Here is a 17,615-nt window from a genome sequence, read left to right as displayed (position 1 = left end):
ACATTGAGATTTAAAAGAAATGTAAGCTACCAAACCCCCTTTTCCATCCCTTTACAGCTCATGAATCTTAATGTATGTGCCTTTAAATTCCAAGTAAGTAGAAATCCTCCAAAATACTGTCATTCATATTGCCATTTTGGATCTGTTTTATCCATAGCAGGTGAGTAAAGTTTGTATAGCCTGGAAGTAGCAACATCATAGGCTGAACCATCCAGTTAACCACAATTGTATCTGAGTTGCCTTAGTTTAAATATCTCTCTCTTTTTACATGGCAGTGTAACAATCTTAACATAAAACAATGGAATGAGAAAAGGGAATTAAAAATTGAATTAAAAATTCAGCCTAACAGATCCCACTTTAAAATGCCAGTTTTAAATATATATGTGAAAAAATCTTTACAAAAAAAGTGAGAGAAATACAAGACTTCATCTTTTCTTGACTTCCCAGTTTTAATATAACCACATCTTTAGTCTTCAGCTGGTAGGTGAACTTCAATTTGCAATTAAGATGTTTTGCATAAAAGCAGTATGTCCTGTAACTGAATACTTCATAGTGAACTCCAACACAGATCCAGCCCAACACAAGGCGCACAACTTGCAGTAAAAAGGCAAAACACAAGGCTAAGTGGGGGGTGAGGACACAAGGTATAACTAAGAGCAGAAACAAAGATGTAAAAAAGAAGCAGGAGGAGGAAAAAACATAGCAAGGGAAAAGAAAATAACAAGCCATGCAGCATCTGAGCATGCACCACCACAAGTATGGAAGGATGAGTTAAGTGTACTGCAAAGTTACTTCGCTATTCTCAGTGTTGCGCATTTTTTCTGAAACAGCCCACCAAGGAGAAGGCCGTTCACACTTACAATCTGTTTTGAAAAGTGTGCTCTTTTAAGAAAATCTTGTCAAATTGCAGCCCCTCTGCCCCAGCTGCTTTAGTCTGCAAAGTCATGTCCACACCTACTGCAATTACCAACATGAAATGATCTGTTTGTGTGTAAGATGCCCCAGGCAAGCAGCTCACTTGGCAAGTGTGAAGGAAAAGTATTTTAATGGCAAGCACAGAATTTGTGAAAGCAGCAACTGAAAGACCCTAGAAGAGAGGGCAAAACTGAAAGCATAAACACTCATCTCTTTCAAGTATCTAAGTGTAACCTGCCAAGTCTTGAAATAAACGTCATAACCTCTTCTAAATTCCTCTTCATCAGTTACATGGAAACTGCTTTATAGTGCATATGGAAGTTAAAACAATGGAAAGTATGCATAAAATCAATGTAACTATTCAAGTTTGTGCATTTTTTACCACTTCACATTAGAAATTGGTATTTCTAAGTGTCTACTAACTGCAAAACTTTTGCTTAAAACTAACATTTTCAGATTTCTTGACCATGAAAACTACTAGAAACAAGACTTTGTATTAACTAATTATATAAAATCGCTATTCATATTTCAGTTATTACCCTTCAGGGTTTTCTACAAAGAATCAGTAAAAATTACCTATGCTCACAATTTCAAGCATTTTCCACTGCATACAAAATATCTGCTTTCTTCCAATCCCAGCCACTAAAGTCTTTTTAAGCATTGAAGAAAGTACTGAGAAATAGATGGACTGACATATAAGATATACTTATGGGGATAATTGCTAGGGAAAAGCAGCAGTAATACAATTTTCGTTGATAAAGAAAAGAATTGCACATTGACTTTCTAAAACTGGTGTCATATGGATATTACAGAAATTTAAACAGTAAGTATAATAGAAAAGGGGTTCTTAGAGGTAATAAAAATCATGGAACGTGTCAAAAATGGATAAATACAGGGTCACCTGAACCTTAAGTCACAATTAAGATCTGCAATAAAACCAGTGTAAATGTTTTATAATTAAGAACTTTTTTCCTTCTTTTGGAAGACTGTCATAATATGCCCTATGCCATTGACTGTAGTATCAAATAATTAATCTACACACTAGCAAACAGTATATTAATGAGGGGGAATCAGAAGGGCATCAGCCTTGCAATAAAATGAAGGGCTGGTTCTGGTGTTCAAGTGATTCTGAAGCAGTTTCCTCATCTGCCTCTACGAAAGTGTGGACACTGAGACAGGCTACTACCATTACACTGCTTTTCCACTCGCAGAGACTGCTTCACACTGTTGTAAAATACTGGAGTGGGAGAAAGAATATCACCTTAGCTTTGCTAGCCAGCAACTTTTTCAGATCATTACTGCTACAAATTAGGTTGATTCGTCATTTGCAATTTTGAAAAGAAAGAAAAAGCTTTTTTACAGACACTTATCTCCACAATTTTTTCTACTCCAATACCACAAGGAAAACAAATGTAAGGAAGAAGACAATTTAAGGGCGAAAGCACATATGGTAGACATGATATTGAGAAAAGAAGTTATTTCCCACCATAACTGCAACTGTGAAATTTAACACAGAAAAAGTTAAAACACCACAGCACATACACACCAATGGCAAACTACTGTAAAAAACTGGGAAAGAAACCTCTAAAGCTCAAACTGAACAGCTCAACAACATGCACATGTATTGTACCACATGAAAAACCAAAAGCTGCAAGTTGGTATTTTTGAAGAAAGTTCTGAATGTTCACTTCTCTATTCACATATGATAGATAAGATTTTAGAAGTTTTGGTATTATATAACGCCACAGTTCAGTTCATCACAAAGAGATAACAAGGTTATTGATTGTAATGCCACCTGCTTTTCATAAAGGAACATTTCAGTATGTAAAAGTGAAAAATTAAGGGGAAAAAATGCAGCAACGAAAAAATAAATTGCAAAATAAAAAACGAATTTCAGGGTAGTAAATAAAATTTCTGAAGACTATGTGTGGCACACTGACACAGTGGAGACAATTTTATTAAGTTTCTACTAGAATAAAATACCAAACTAGAAAAAAATCTGGAAGTTGTAAACCAGACAATTCATGAAGCATCATACCACCACAATAATACATGATGCACCAAGGCGTTATATAATAGCAAAATCCATCTTAAATTATGGGGAGTGATGTTAAAAACATGTCTCGGGAATGGGATGTGCGTAGAGAGGGTGGCAAAACTGTGTTTGTATGCGTAATTATAAAGTCAATATTTCATTTTTAGTCATCCATATACAAAACTACAGATTTCAAGCACAGTTTAAGCAATTGTGAAAATTATTTTTTTATACATTTCTGAGCATATCACAGTCACAGACTACTTCCGGGTCAGATTTATCACTCCTCAACCGTTATTTTTTCCAATGCAGTAACTCCCACAAAACTGAAATAATTATTCCAGCCTTGCAAAGATGTCATGAAAATCTACTCAACCACGTACCAAATATATTTGTCGTCTCTTATCAAGATAAAAAGGAAAATGATAACGCAATAAAGGAAGCAGTTTACCATGATCAAAGTTTACACAAACAAAATTTCACAGTGCTGCAATACATGTTTTGATGGTGTGTGGTTGCATATTTGCATAATACTCAAAAACTCTTTTAACAGACATTTTGTGTGTTGCATTCACAAGATTGCTACATTCCCCTTACCCTTAACTGGTACTGTGCAACACTTCCTACAGAACAAGAACAATGTAAGCACGGAAAAAGTGAATAACCAGTTATAGTAACCCCTAAGTATTTTATATACCCTCTCACTTCTTTGGTGCAAAGAGCAGATGATGGTCTGGCTACCCCTATTAACAAGAACACAAATAAGAGATTGGTTGCCAGCATAGCTGGTTTTAGATGCTAGTAATCCTAGTCCCCATTAGAAGTTACAAAGAAACACTTGACACAATGCTAGAAGTATTTTTCTGCATCTGTGATTCTCTTTTTCCTTTATCAGCCAGTTAAAAGGGTATATAATAAACACAAAAATACATGCGCACACACACACACACACATATATCTCTTTACTGGTTCTTACTCTTTGAAGGCAAAACATCTACCTTATTTCCCCAAAACTCACTGACAGTTTCCCAACAGTATCATGTGGGATGGCTGTCTTGGATGGTGGAAGACCATCTTATTGAAAAGCAAATATATTTATAATACTTTTCAGATTAGTTTACCACAGCTTTTTAAAGCTCCATGCCTGGAGTAATGGCATAATCAATTAGATTGTTTTAATATCTCCTCCAAAATTCTTGGCCCCAAATGACAAATTTGGGCCTACAATACACAAGTATATTTTCCCATGAAAAGCTGCTCTCAGTAGTTGGGGGTGGTTTAAGTAACGCAGGTAAGTCACAGGGAAAGACAAATCACTTTAAAAGCCACACAATAAGGAATTCACTTTAATTGTGTTCCTTAGAACAGCCATCCAATTCAGCTACCTGATGCCCTGCTAACAACTTTATAATTCAGATTTCTAATCAGTCTCGAGCAAAGGTTCTATCTAACAGACGAGAGCTAGTGGCATTTTAAACAGCGTGAACATAACCCCAAGGTCAGAGACAAAAGCCAAGCAGCCCATTTTACATATATAACTATATATGTTTATTTTCAGTGACAAAACCATGAAATTCAAGGAAACATATTCATCAATAATGCTTCAACAACATAGAATTAATAGCTGCTTATAAATTGTAAGCTGACATATCCATTTTGCTCACATTATTTCCCAAGAGACACAAAGTTTGTTACACATTGCAGAGTAAAGAGATAGGAGTTATAAATGTACTTTATTAATGTTGTACCAGATGAATTCCCAATAGTCAGCAAAATAAATTAAACTGCAGTTCAACCAAACAAATCAAGGTATGTCAGAAGCAATGGGAAATGGATAGGACACTGGTGGACTTTTATTTAATAAACTAATAGTAGCTGTAAAGTGAAATGCACAGATGAAATTTAGACAGAAAAAGATATTTACTCCTTAAGAGGATAAGATGCACATGAAGCAGGGAACAAGAAACAAAAGACTATTCACCTGACCTGGTGTTTTGATAAATATAATGCAAACATTCTTGACCATTGACTTATGCCAGACATTTTGAACACATCAAACCCTGTTCAGATTTGTTCCCTGTTACTTTATGTTACAGTATAATAAAACTGCTTTCATAGATTCTCTCAGTATACCATAACTATATTTATATATTATATATAATATATATAACTCCTGTATCTATAACTGGGATACATACTAAAATACTTTAAAACCATTCTAAAGATTTGCTATATAATTAAAAATGCCTTTGCCTCTGTTAACAATAATATTTACCCCAATACATTAAAAGTGCTTGTCATGTCTTCAAATGCAACTCAAGGACCCGAGGCACTGGAACGGCCATTGGTAAAATGACTGGGACCAAATAACAAGCCTTAAATTTCTGTGTATGCAGAAAAAAGCTGAAGATGAAAGACTAACAGAAGTAGTAAGATGCCCCCTTCCACATCCCTGCAGCCACTCCTTTTGGAGCAAGAAGCAGAGAGAAAGGCTGAAAAACAAGAAACAGTCATACAGCAAAATCGTATGTCCAAACTGCATACTGAAAACTTTGACTATGCTGACCTAAACAGCAACTACTGAGAAGCTGTACAATTCAGGATAACCAGAGGTATTAGACTAAAACCACAACAAACCCAAGAACAAATTCAATTTCAAAGCATCCTTCCAATGCCTTCAGGTATTTGACACTATGTACAGTGGAGCTCTTCACATGGTACAGAGAAGGTGCATATAGCAAAGAAAATTTAACATACTTTAAGATACCATGCTAAGTTCATAAAAACAAAAAGTAGTTAGAGTTGCCCTTAAAGTAACAGCTGAGATTTCCAAACTTAACAGGAAAACACAGAGAAAACAAGTTCTAGATTCACAACACTAGTACCAAAGCTGAATTATGAAAATGAGATGTAAAACTAAATTTATGGAAGTATTATGTAAGGAACCATTCTCTACTGTTTTCAGGGTCATCTCCATCAAAAGAAATGGAATTTAATCAATAATACAGCGGCCAGTATTAATTTAGTTGACTTAGACTAAGTGCTGTTTTTTGTTTGTGTTGGGTTTTTTTTGATGAGGGATTATTGGTTGGTTGGTTGGTTTTGCTTTCTACAGATTTTTTTGCAACTGAAATGAGTCTTATTTTAGGAGATCTAATTAGAAAATTCAAGAATCACAGATGATAAACTTCTATCAAAGAATATATATTATATTCAGATTTTTAAAGTGAATTTTAAATGAAGACTGACAATTTTGCATTAAATTTGCAGTCAAAGTCTAAATCTAAGTTTGGACAACAAACTGTTCTTAACCTGTTGGTTCACCAACCAGGTCGCTTATAGCAGAAAAATAATGGGAAAAACCCCAAGAAACTCTGTTATTCTGCTGTTTGAGGTTCTCTGCTGATACTGCAACTGAGGAGTACAATTCATGTCCATTTTGATAGAATTCATTATGTTCACACAGCATAACTTGTACTGCCATGAACAGCACTGACTAGAAACTTTACCCCTTGCTCCCCATATTACTGTACTCACAGCCAAAATTGAGTATACAAAAGCTACAAAACATGCATTTGGTTTACTTCAGTTTTTTCTAGACATAAAATGCATGTAGGAAAGATTAATTTAACACTTTAGGTGAGAGGGGAAACAGGAGAAAGATTTTTCAGTTCTGGAAAGTTAGAAAGATGTTCTAACTAGAATTAATCCAAATTTTACCAGAAAGCTTAGTAAACAATGATCCCAGGTCTGGTGAAGCAATAATACTTCCAGCCTAAACGAGGAATACTTTCTCATTTAAAAAAAATTTCTCCCATACAAAAACCCAAAAGGTAGTTAGACTGCAGGCAGTAGCTTTGAAGTATCAGGTTCAAAGTGAAGGTAGTAAGAGGACACTGTATCGTTGGTGCCAACAGACTTAGAATTTAACAAATGAGAATCCAAAAATACCCAATTATAAGCCAACAGAACGGAAGTGAAGTTAGAAGCCAAATGAAATAAAAAAGAATGAGAGACATGCCAAGACTGGTCAAGAGAGTCCCTTTTTCTATTTTAATGACCAACTAGATTTATGGTGAAGAGGGAAGCCACCAGCAATTTGCTGTTGCACTAAGTCACCCAGATGCAGTTAGAACCAGAGCAGGGCGTGTGGTCATTATGACCACAGTATGCAGCAAGAGGGAACACAGAATTATCTCCTGGCAACCTACTTTTCTTGTTTCTGGAGGATAAATGTTCAATGCCAGTATGCTGGAAGAAGCAACTACCTAAGACAAAGATGGAAACATTTTTGGGGGGGCAATAGTAATACATACCCATCCTGGTGAAAGCTTGGATTAAATTTAGTTTTGCTGACTTACGAATTCTATGAATCCCAAAAATTTGGAAATCTGTGTTACCCTAAAATATCCTAGAATAAGTTAGTGCACAGTTCTTCTATAATTTGAGAACTGTTTGCCCTTTGTTTTTCTACTTTTTCTTCTAGCTGTTAGAAAGGATCACTTTCTCTACCATCTCTAATTGATTTACTTTAGGCTTGACAAAATGATCCATGCTTTCTTTCCTCTAGTCATTGATGTCATAAATTAATGCTCCTAAGGAAGTAGAACTGCAGAAGTAATTTTTATATTAACAATTACATCAGATCAACTATCTCAATCATAGGTAAATTTAAGATCACTACAGAACTTTTAAAACCTTTCAAACGTGTTCCATTAAAAAATGGAGCACTGTGTTGGTCTTACACTTTGGAAAATTGATGCAGTAAGTATGAATAACCTACACAAGGCCACAGAGGTAAATATTAAAAGCAAAGATGAAAACTCCAACATTTCAGGCATTAAGTCCTCTGTACAGACCATAGCAGTGTCTATATAGAGTATACACTATAACTGAGTGATAAATCTCATTCAGTATTTGAAAGCCTATCCCTGCAAGGAAGTTCTCCACAGAATTAAGAGTTTATCATGGTCAATTTGTCATTTCTGCTGGGATTTTTCTCTATTTTGTCCATTGTTGAGCAAAACCAACACTTCAAGTGAAATCCTTTGTGTGATAAACCATGAATGTATAGTGCATGTGTGCACACATTTGAAAAGGACAAAGTAATGTCTATTTCACTCAGTTAATATAATGGAAAACAGTTGTAAATGCTACACTTTTTCTTCTTCCAAAGTGGACCTACCATAATTTGTGATTCTATAACCAGTATTCTATTTTTATTTACAGGACGATCTCTTGTCAGAATCTATGATGAAAATTATTATTCACATCCACTATCCTGAGAATTCCTAACGTGTAAAAATCTATGGAAAAGATAATGACAGGATCAGTTTACTAATCTGAAGAAGTTAAAATCAAAAATAATATTTGGACAGCATTCAGTGGGGCAGAACAGGATGTACTTATATTACACTGACAAAGACTAGAGCGCAAAGATGATGTGAGATGCAGTGAAGGGGTTGGTGAGAGGAAATACAAAAAAGCCTCTCACAAGTTAGGCACAGAGACAACACTCAAACTCTAATTACCTGGCATTTAAGCAAGAAATTGTTTTCAGCTCTTTTGAGAATGTTTTCCCCATTTCATGCACAACCAAAGAGATCCCAATTTTAATACCACACGTATTAATAACACCTTTGGAGAACAGAATGACTGGAATCCTAAGCCAAAAATATTAAATAGGAAAAGACCTGCATTGCAAATCTGCAGCTCACAGAGAAAATCAATTTAGAAGAATGTTTTAAAAAAAAAGAAAATAAAGGCACAGTCCTCTGGTAGGTCTGATAACAATTTGAACAGAGAGTGACAGTGGTTAATCAAATCCAGGTGTTTTCATACGTATGTATATATTTGTAGTGCATCTGTGTCTATTTCATTCAGCTTCTACTTTCTTGGTGCTCTTCAGTAATCAAGTATTTGATTTTTAAGATGCTACATTAGTGCCAGCAGGCACAAAATGGTATGATAAATAACACTTCACAAAATAGAAAAGCCACACTCTTAGTGAAGAAAGCATATCTTCAGCTAAGTGGAAATCAGTATCTCCCTTAAATGTTTTTTAAATAGCTCTGCTCAGCCACTTGAAAGAGTCCCAGCTGCCACAAAAAGTCATGCAAACTCCAAGCCCTGCTCTGTTTAAGTTTCTGCTCCATAGCTCATATCTTGAGTGAGAACAGGATACTTCTTGCTGAACTAGACCATAAGAAATTTCCTTAGCAGAGCAAGTAAAAAACCAAATCTGATAATTTTTCCATTTTAGCAATTCATCTGAAATTGATTCTATTACAGCAGCATCAAGTCATTGGTTCTTGCTTTATCACACGCTTTATGAAGACAGGCTTGTTACAACAGCCTTGAAGGGGACCGGCAGTTAGATTCCCACCAGTCATGCTCTTGGGAAGAAACACCTTGGAAGAACTGTGGTTCAACAGGATGGGGCTTCTGCAATTCAGAGCTGGGTGTCCCTCAGGGACTAAAGCCACAGGGTTAGTGCCAGGTGGCACCACAGATTTTGTAGGGAATAAAATTTTGTTTTGTTCTAGAACAACATGTTTCACAGAAGAGGTGGATGCGCCAGATACTGATTCTTTTATCACTTCATTTGGGATCTTGCTATATCGATAACTGGGGGCATTATTTCCCATTATATCTGACCAGGCCCTGTAGCGAACCTCTGCAGATCCCCAGTAGTGTCTAATAGCAGACTCAGAGCGATGGCCTGTCACTGTCATTATTTCTCTAGGCCCCAGTCCTGCTTCACACAGTAGCTGGATGGTGGTAGTTCGGAGAGAATGATTGGTGTACCGCTGAGAGAGCCTGGCTGCCACACTTATCCTGGGCATCATAGTGCCCAGGTAGTTCACACCCATCGGTTCTCTTTTGTACCAGACAGGCTGTTCTTGCATTTGCTCTGACGTTAGCTTTAGAGGGTGCAGGTAAAAGGCAGGGGGCTCTGGAGGCAACTTGGACAAATAAAGTTCCAAGGAAAAAACAGGACAGTTTGGGTCCCCAGGCATATCATACATTTTACCCATTTTATGAGGATCTTCTCCATTTTTTCCTTTGCCAGGATACCTAAACATAGCATATCGACGCCCATTCTTGTCCTTCTCAACAACAAATGCATCTGGAGCCAGATCTCTTAGAATTTCCCTCCCTCGCTTGGCAAAATGCAACTGCAAATCAAACCACACCTTGTTGACGAGTGCCAGTGGACTGTGCAAACCCAGCACACCAGATTGCTTAATCTTACGCAAGTCCTCGGCAGCTATAGGAGGATGGTGGTGAGTCTCATCCTTCCCCTGCATGCGCAGCATCTTCAGCACGCTCACAAACACCATGTTTGCACTCGCAAACTCTTTGTCCTTCATTAAGCAAATCTGACGATTATAAGGTGGCATTTTGAGATGCCGGTTTAAGCCAGCACGCATTGACTTGTAGCTTGCCACGCTGTAGGTATTTCCATCGTGATTTCTTATTGTGTAATAAAACTCTCTTAAGATATCATTGAGTTCACTTACTGGAACCAATTCAAAGCTAGGATCCTTGCCATTTTTGGCCAGCCACTGTTTTAACAGGTTAGCTGCCCAGCCAGTCTGCTTGTGGGTGTTTTTGATGCTCTTAGCATCCTCTTCCTCTTCCTCCAATCCAAAGAGAACATCCTCAGGGAAGTTAAAATTCGTCTGTGCTGCTTCTACTGCTTCTTTATTTTCTGATGAAGTCTCTTCCTGTTTCAACTGCTTTTTGAAACAATTGATCAAAGTTGTACCATCAAACATGCCACAGGTATACGGCACACAGCGAACTACTTTTTGATCTGAGAGCTGCAAAGTGTGGAGTAATATATAATATTTTGGATTTTATGTAAGAAAAAGCAGGTGGCATTAACTGGATTTTTCAAATGAATGGCAAGTCAATTCCATACCTCATTAGCCAATTAAAATGCATCAGGTCCTTCTTTTCTAACCATGGCATTACACATGCTTTAACTGATTTCACGGAAAGCAAACCTGGAACATACACTACACAACAAAAGACTGAAAACCAGAAAACAACCTATGCCTTTTATTTCCCTCCTCCTAGTTCACCTTCCACTGCTAAATACCACTATCATACACAAACTGTCTTTCCAAATTTTTCCAAGTTTCAGGCTCTAACTGAAGAAAAATTCCAGAATATGCATCCTATACTGAAAATTAAATCTTAAAACTGTACTACTGTCATCCATTATGGCACTGGATTTCCTACATATTAAGTATTGTCAAGAGTTTTAATAGCTATAATCCACAGGTATCTTTGAAAAATGAGGTTCCAAACAACTTTTCTTTTTGAAATGCCTTAATAGAAAGGTAAGAGTGAGGCACAGTTTATACTCTAAAATACTGGCTACCTTTGCCAGACTACTTTCAACAGGTGAAAACCAGAATATTGTCCAGTATATTTCTTCTTGCATGAAATACAGTTTAGATTAACTGTACCTTGAGACACTAATGAATTTGGAAATGTTGGCTGGAAGAAATTAATTTTATTCCCCTTAATAAAATGACTTCTGGTTAAGAGCAATAGTTAAGTATGAGGTGCTTTGTGAAACATCTGTAAACAGAAAGAAAATTATTTATGAAGAATTTTAAATAGCTTAATTTCAGACTTTAAATTTCAAAGCAAGTTCAACAAATTTTAGACAAGGAATCCAGAAGTACTGCAAGTTATCCTTTATCATGAAGTAGCTATTCCTGAAGAAGGTTTCTTTTCCTTTTTTTTTCCCCTCCCATGATATATGACAAACAAACATTAGAATTCCAATTTTAAGTTCTGGATTAGTATGGAAATGAGAGCACTGCAATAATTTATAAAATATTTGTAACTTTAAGTTCAAGCCATTCAGACAAAGATTGGGGAGTCTTTTCTTTGTATGCTTGCTCTGTTGTATCAGACACTTTTTAGTCTGCTCCTGATTTACCAACTCCTCTACCTACAAAAGCCCCATCAGAAAAACTTCTGAAAAATTATCAGAAGCTCATGCTCCAAATAACAGTGAATCAGAAGAAGAAAAATATAAACTGAGAGAAACTAGAAAGGATGGCACAAAAGAAACTAAAATTGTTTCATTATAAGCAATAAAGGTAAAGAACTTTTCTCCTGTGGATTGTAACTTTAGAATTTTATATAGAAACAATCAACAGCCTACCTGTGTTGTTCCCTCAGCAGGTCGCTTGTTTGCCGAAGTATCTGTTGGTGGCCTGCTTGTCTGGTTTTCTGAGGGGTCAAGAAATTGTTCATTTGCAGTATCTGATCAGTACTAATTATTGCTACCCACTAGACAAATTTGAAGGCAATATTCAAAATTATTTGATACTAAACATTCAGTATGTATGTAAAATAGTAACATATTTTACATTTAGCCCCAATTGTCAATTACAAGTATTCAAGTCTGATTAATGTGCTCCCTTCCTTCTAAGTTTGACAGTGTATTAAAAGTGTTTTATGAACAATTTCCTTGCCTGAGGACAAAGTATAACTCCAACCTCTCCTCCCTCTGTATGCAAAAATATAAGCTGTTAAACTGAAAATCAATAAAATTAGTAAATATTTTTGTACAAAAAAAACCTGACTGAAAAATGGATGGTTAAACAGACTGCAAAATACATAACTGAGACAGGGAGACTGACTACCTTTATTAGCTCAGCCAAACATTAAACTAGCAATTTAAGAAGAAGTTGCTTTAATATTTGATGTAAATATATAAATCCAAATTCTGTCCTCATTCCTTTTCATTTTAACCAGAGCTTATCCACAACAGTGTTGGCCCAAATCAATGTTTCAATTCTGGTGAGAAAACTACTGGGGTATAAAGTTAGTCTATGGGAACTGCATAAAATGAGACATTCTTTGGACACATAGGTCCTCCCATTTGTTACTGTCTCTCATCAGTCACAACCCTTTTTATGTTGTCTTAAATCACTTCCATTTACTTTAGAGCTAAGAATCAATACAAAACATAAATGTCTAACTCTAGGGAGCACATATTTCAGCACAGGTAACGTAGCTACAGGAAAATGAAATGAAACTAGTTCTGATGTCAAGCTCTGCTTGAGTTCCTTCTAACATTATACTGTGCCAATGAGGAACTTGCTGTAACTCCAACTCACCTACAAATCTTGAAGACCTCTGAGAAAAAAAATTCAAGGTATGTAAAATCAAAAGTGCAGAGAACCATCAGGGCACGGCCATTGGAAAAAAGTATTTTAAAATAATTAATCTAAATATTGTTATTTGAACATTTATTGTATTTAGAGACTTAATTTAAATACTGTAAGTATAGTCCTTTGGAACTAGTGTTCAGTTGGTTTTTTTTCCTGTTCTGTTTACTTTTAAGTGCTGTGAAAATTAAGTTACTATTATACTTTCAGTATGCCTTTGCTTAGAAAGGCAGTTCGTATTATTCTGAGAGGCTGTATTAAAAATAAATACCAAGTTCTTAATGGTAGAATAGGCGTTTCTGACTTCATGCTAGGAATTATATAAATCAAATTCCAAATAAAACAAAGCTTACAAAGCCACGCTGCTGACTCCCTCTAAGGGGAGACTGTTTTCAACATCTGAAACAGATCTGTCACAGAGATGATTTTGATCTTGAAAATTTCAGCAGAAATTTATCTAGAAGAACCATCTCTGTAAAACACGTTAAACAATTTTCCACAGAGTGCAGTTTTGTGTTTCCCTCTGACCACTATCTTCCTTTCCCAGTGTCAACATTCAAGCATAACTTACCAATCTTGGGTGCTGCAACAGTGGGTGGTTCAGTAGGAGCTGTATTACTAAATGCAGAGAGGGGAAGCTTCATCTGTAGGGGCGCTCGACTGGCAGTCGCATTATAAAGTCCTGGAGTACCCACTGTGGGCAAAGAAGTCCTTGTGGTCTGGGCAACAGGATGTGTAGTAGGAACAGCCTGTACTGCCAACGTTGTGCCTATTGACCCAGCACTGACTGCAGAGTTCCTCTGAATACTAGGACTGGGCACATGTGGGATGTTATTTGGTTTAGACGTGTTAGTTGATGCCAAAGACACTGTAGTTTTGGTAAGGGTACCAACTGTAGACGAGTTTTGTACAGATATAAATTCAACGTTGCCTGACTGCTGGTTAGAGACCAAAGTCCCTGTGTGGCCTTGCAGAAGCTGAGTCTGGGATGACACCGCAACAGGTACATGCAGGATTACGGGCAAAGACTGCAATGAGACAGCCACTGACTGAGTGCTGCCAGTGGGCACTTGGTTAGTGCCTACAACTGTAGCCGTGTTAGCTGTGGGAAGCACTGTTGTTGTCAAAGAGCTGGTGGAGGACACTGGAGTCTGAAGCTTAGGATGTCCACTGACAACTGCTGGAGAAGCAGCAAGACTGGAAGCAGGCACTACACACAAAAAAATAAATAAAAAAATTAAGCACTTGAATCAAGTGGGAAGTTTCACTGCAACACAACTGGAAGCAATTTATGATGAGGGCAGTGAGTCACTAGAACTGGTTGTCCAGAGAGGCTGTGAATGCCCCATCATTTTAAGTGTTCAAAGTCAGGATGGACAGGGCTTTGAGCAACCTAATCTTGTGAAAGAGATCCTGGCCTGTGGCAGCAGGGTTGGAATAGATGATCTTTAGAGGTCCCTTCCAACCCAAATCATTCTATGATTCTACGAAAAAAGTGGTGTATAATAACTTTTTTTTGCAAATAAAGGCTATAGATAGAATTTTTCTGTTGTACGCTCTGATATTCAATGGCCTGGTTAAAGATACAGTCAATACTGCATTTCTGTTTATCAGAAATACCAGAGAAACAGATATATAAAGAATTATGACAGGCTTGAAGAAAGCTCCAAGATTTAACTGTTGAAAACACAAAATACAGCATTTTAAACACCCATTACAGAAATGGCAGAGCAACTGGTGCTTCACAAAACAACGAAAGAAGAACTATGCCAGTTATGACTAACTTGCCTTGTTTAGGTAGGACCTTGTATCCAGAGGGTTCTACCAAAACCAAATATTAATGTATCAGAGAAGATATTCACTTTTATGCAACAAAATTTCAGGATTAATTCTAGAGATCAGGAGCAAAATACGCTACTGAAAGCCACTACATGCAAATGATGAGATAATCCTGTGGGAAAGATTCAGCATTCAATAGTAAACAAACTATTTTTACAACCAAAGACAGTGAGACTATAATGAATATAATTAATGGTGAGTTTGAATCTATATTCCCTATGCAATTTTAATCTAGAAATTCCATTTTTCAACATGACTCCTTTAAGAAACAGGGTTTATAACTGCTCTTTATAACTCTATAACTTCCTACTCAATTTCTGCAGTCATTAGGTAAAAGGAAGGATATTGTCAGCATTCTATTATGATCAAGTACAATAGGGGGCCTGAGCCATGTGTTTCAGTTCTTGGCAGCCAGTTTTCCTGCCATACTCAGTATGCAGTCTCCTGAAGCATCTAATTTACCACAAGTTCTGCTTGGCCAAATCAACACATTTTTTCCCATACCTGGTAAGCACACTACACAAATACAAACTGGGAACGTGCTAGAGAGCTAAAAATAATGATTTTTCATGTCAGAAAATAGGAATAAAATCGGTTTTGCTCTGTTTAGTTAGTTACTTCTTTACTGAAAAGTAATAAAACTCTTAAGAAATGTGTTCATAGTCCATAGGGAGTTTCTTACCTGGATTCACAGGGGCTTGAAAAGTTGCTGGTGTGCTCTCTCCTACATTCCTCTTTGACTCCAGCATTTGCCTCACTGTGCCAGCATTTCTAAGGAATGAAGTTTCAGTTGGCATTTCTCTTGATAAGCCACAAAAGGTCAATTTATGAACAGTACAATGGTGAAAAAATCCCTTTTACAGCTGCTCTTTTCTTTGAGATTTTCTTTTCTAAACCCATTTTTTGCTTCTCAGGAAATTAACTTTGGGTATTCCCCCACTAAAGAAAAGCACAGAATTATTTATGAATTTTCAAGTGCTTGCACCAAGTTTGCCTTGCACCATGAGAATTTTCATGTTCTTGAAATTAAACTTCCACTTTTATCCGTAATTTTTTAAACACTGAAACTGATGCTAAACAACCTCTAAATTTACCCAAGAATGGATTCTATTCTGTCAATTTATGACTTCTGTGAAAGCAAATCAAATTTTACGAGTGAAGAGCAATGAAGGAAAAGGAAGAACACTTTAACTTAAAAAAAAGGAAATACAGAAATTATCAGTGACATTAGGTATCTGAAGTGCCCTATTGCAAATGTTAACACAGTCACAGTGGTGTGCTTTGCTCACCGATATGTGGCGTTGTTTACGTTTGCAGTGTCGGCTGCTGCTTTCCCTGGAGATGCAGGTGCATTTGCTGCGTTCTACACAGAATGAGAGAGAGAGGCCATAACAAAACAACTCTAAGTCAGCTTGCAAAGTTATGCTTTCATTCTATTTCATATCCATTCACTGCTGTGTGAGAGATTCATTTTCTGAAGCCAACATTACAGAAGAATTTGACATATTTTACAACTATCCAAAATCTCCTTGATCCTACTGCCTCCCTCTCCTATAGCCTCTCTTTCCTCTTCCTCCTCTCCCCCCTCAGAATCAAGGTAGTGGAATTCACTTTTATTTACACTGTACTCTTCCTACTGAAGTAAATTAGATTCAGTTACATACAGTTTAAGGTGTTTTCACACTAATAATAGCTAAAGAAACTTCTCTACAAATCAGAATGACGTAACAGATGTTAAGACTTCTTTAACGAAACCAGACAAGCCTGGTTTGTCAATGCCATTGAATAAACAAGTCACATCTTTCTGCATATACATTTTCTTTATTTTCCAATACAAGGCTTAGGCTAACTCAGAAAAAAAAACCCAAACCCCAACTAATCTAGTTCTTACTTCCTGTCTCTTCTTCAAGTCCTCCTTGGCTGCTCCAACCCGCTTTGTCAATCTCGCAATTTTAGCCTAAACAGGAAGAAGATGAAAACAAACAAAACCATAAATATTCCCCCAAGAACCATCACAGAAATTTTACAAACTAAAAGACATATAACTAAGATATCAAATCAAAGGCTATTTTCATATCAGGGAAATTATTCTTCCTTGAAATACACTACAACTATTTATTATTTTCAACTATATTATAGCAGAATGACAAAGGTATGCATAACAATCAAGGTATCTTAGAGACAAATTATTTTCCTTCCTATTCACAACTGCACAAACTGAATCCATCTTGCATGTTCACACAAAACTACATCAATGAAAGCCTTATATAATGTTATTAACTTGACACTCTAGTTGATGGCTAAAGATACTGGTAAACAAGTATATTGAAAGCATCTTAGAAAGCACTTAAAAAGTCTACGTAAAATGTCTTGGGCAACAAGAGGAAAGAGTTGTATCGTGGGAATAGATCTGGCAAACTGTGTATTTCTTTTAATGCAAAAAGTAAAATGGCCTTATTGTTTCAACTTGTTATGACATAAGCTTTTAATTGTTTTGTCAGTACAAAATTCTTTGAATTTTGTGATGTTCCTCATGTTACCACTATGTACATATTTTCTATAAAGAATGCAGGAAAGCACGCTGCATTCAACACTAGCTATTTGCTTCCTTGCTAGAACACATC

The 17,615-nt window shown here is 36.5% G+C and overlaps 1 protein-coding gene across 10 annotated transcripts in view; it reads right to left on the bottom strand.

Moving 5' to 3' along the window:
- Positions 1 to 17,615, bottom strand: part of ATF7IP (activating transcription factor 7 interacting protein) — an 87,447-nt gene that overhangs the window by 19,891 nt on the left and 49,941 nt on the right. For 7 of the 10 annotated variants that reach the window (XM_069001995.1, XM_069002036.1, XM_069002028.1 and 4 more), the window contains exons 6-11: positions 16,883 to 16,948; positions 16,281 to 16,354; positions 15,674 to 15,762; positions 13,724 to 14,362; positions 12,141 to 12,208; positions 4,504 to 10,692 (exon numbers count right to left, since the gene is read on the bottom strand). In XM_069001995.1, coding sequence (XP_068858096.1) covers positions 9,247 to 10,692; positions 12,141 to 12,208; positions 13,724 to 14,362; positions 15,674 to 15,762; positions 16,281 to 16,354; positions 16,883 to 16,948 — 2,382 coding nt within the window. In that variant the 3' untranslated portion in view covers positions 4,504 to 9,246. Of the gene's footprint in view, positions 1 to 4,503; positions 10,693 to 12,140; positions 12,209 to 13,723; positions 14,363 to 15,673; positions 15,763 to 16,280; positions 16,355 to 16,882; positions 16,949 to 17,615 lie in introns of those variants that run through there. The other 3 variants (XM_069002043.1, XM_069002050.1, XM_069001989.1) reach the window with 2 other exon arrangements.

The sequence above is a fragment of the Aphelocoma coerulescens genome, chromosome 1A (assembly GCF_041296385.1).
Source record: "Aphelocoma coerulescens isolate FSJ_1873_10779 chromosome 1A, UR_Acoe_1.0, whole genome shotgun sequence".
Classification (NCBI taxonomy): domain Eukaryota; kingdom Metazoa; phylum Chordata; class Aves; order Passeriformes; family Corvidae; genus Aphelocoma; species Aphelocoma coerulescens.
This window is presented reverse-complemented; position numbering and strand designations above follow the sequence as displayed.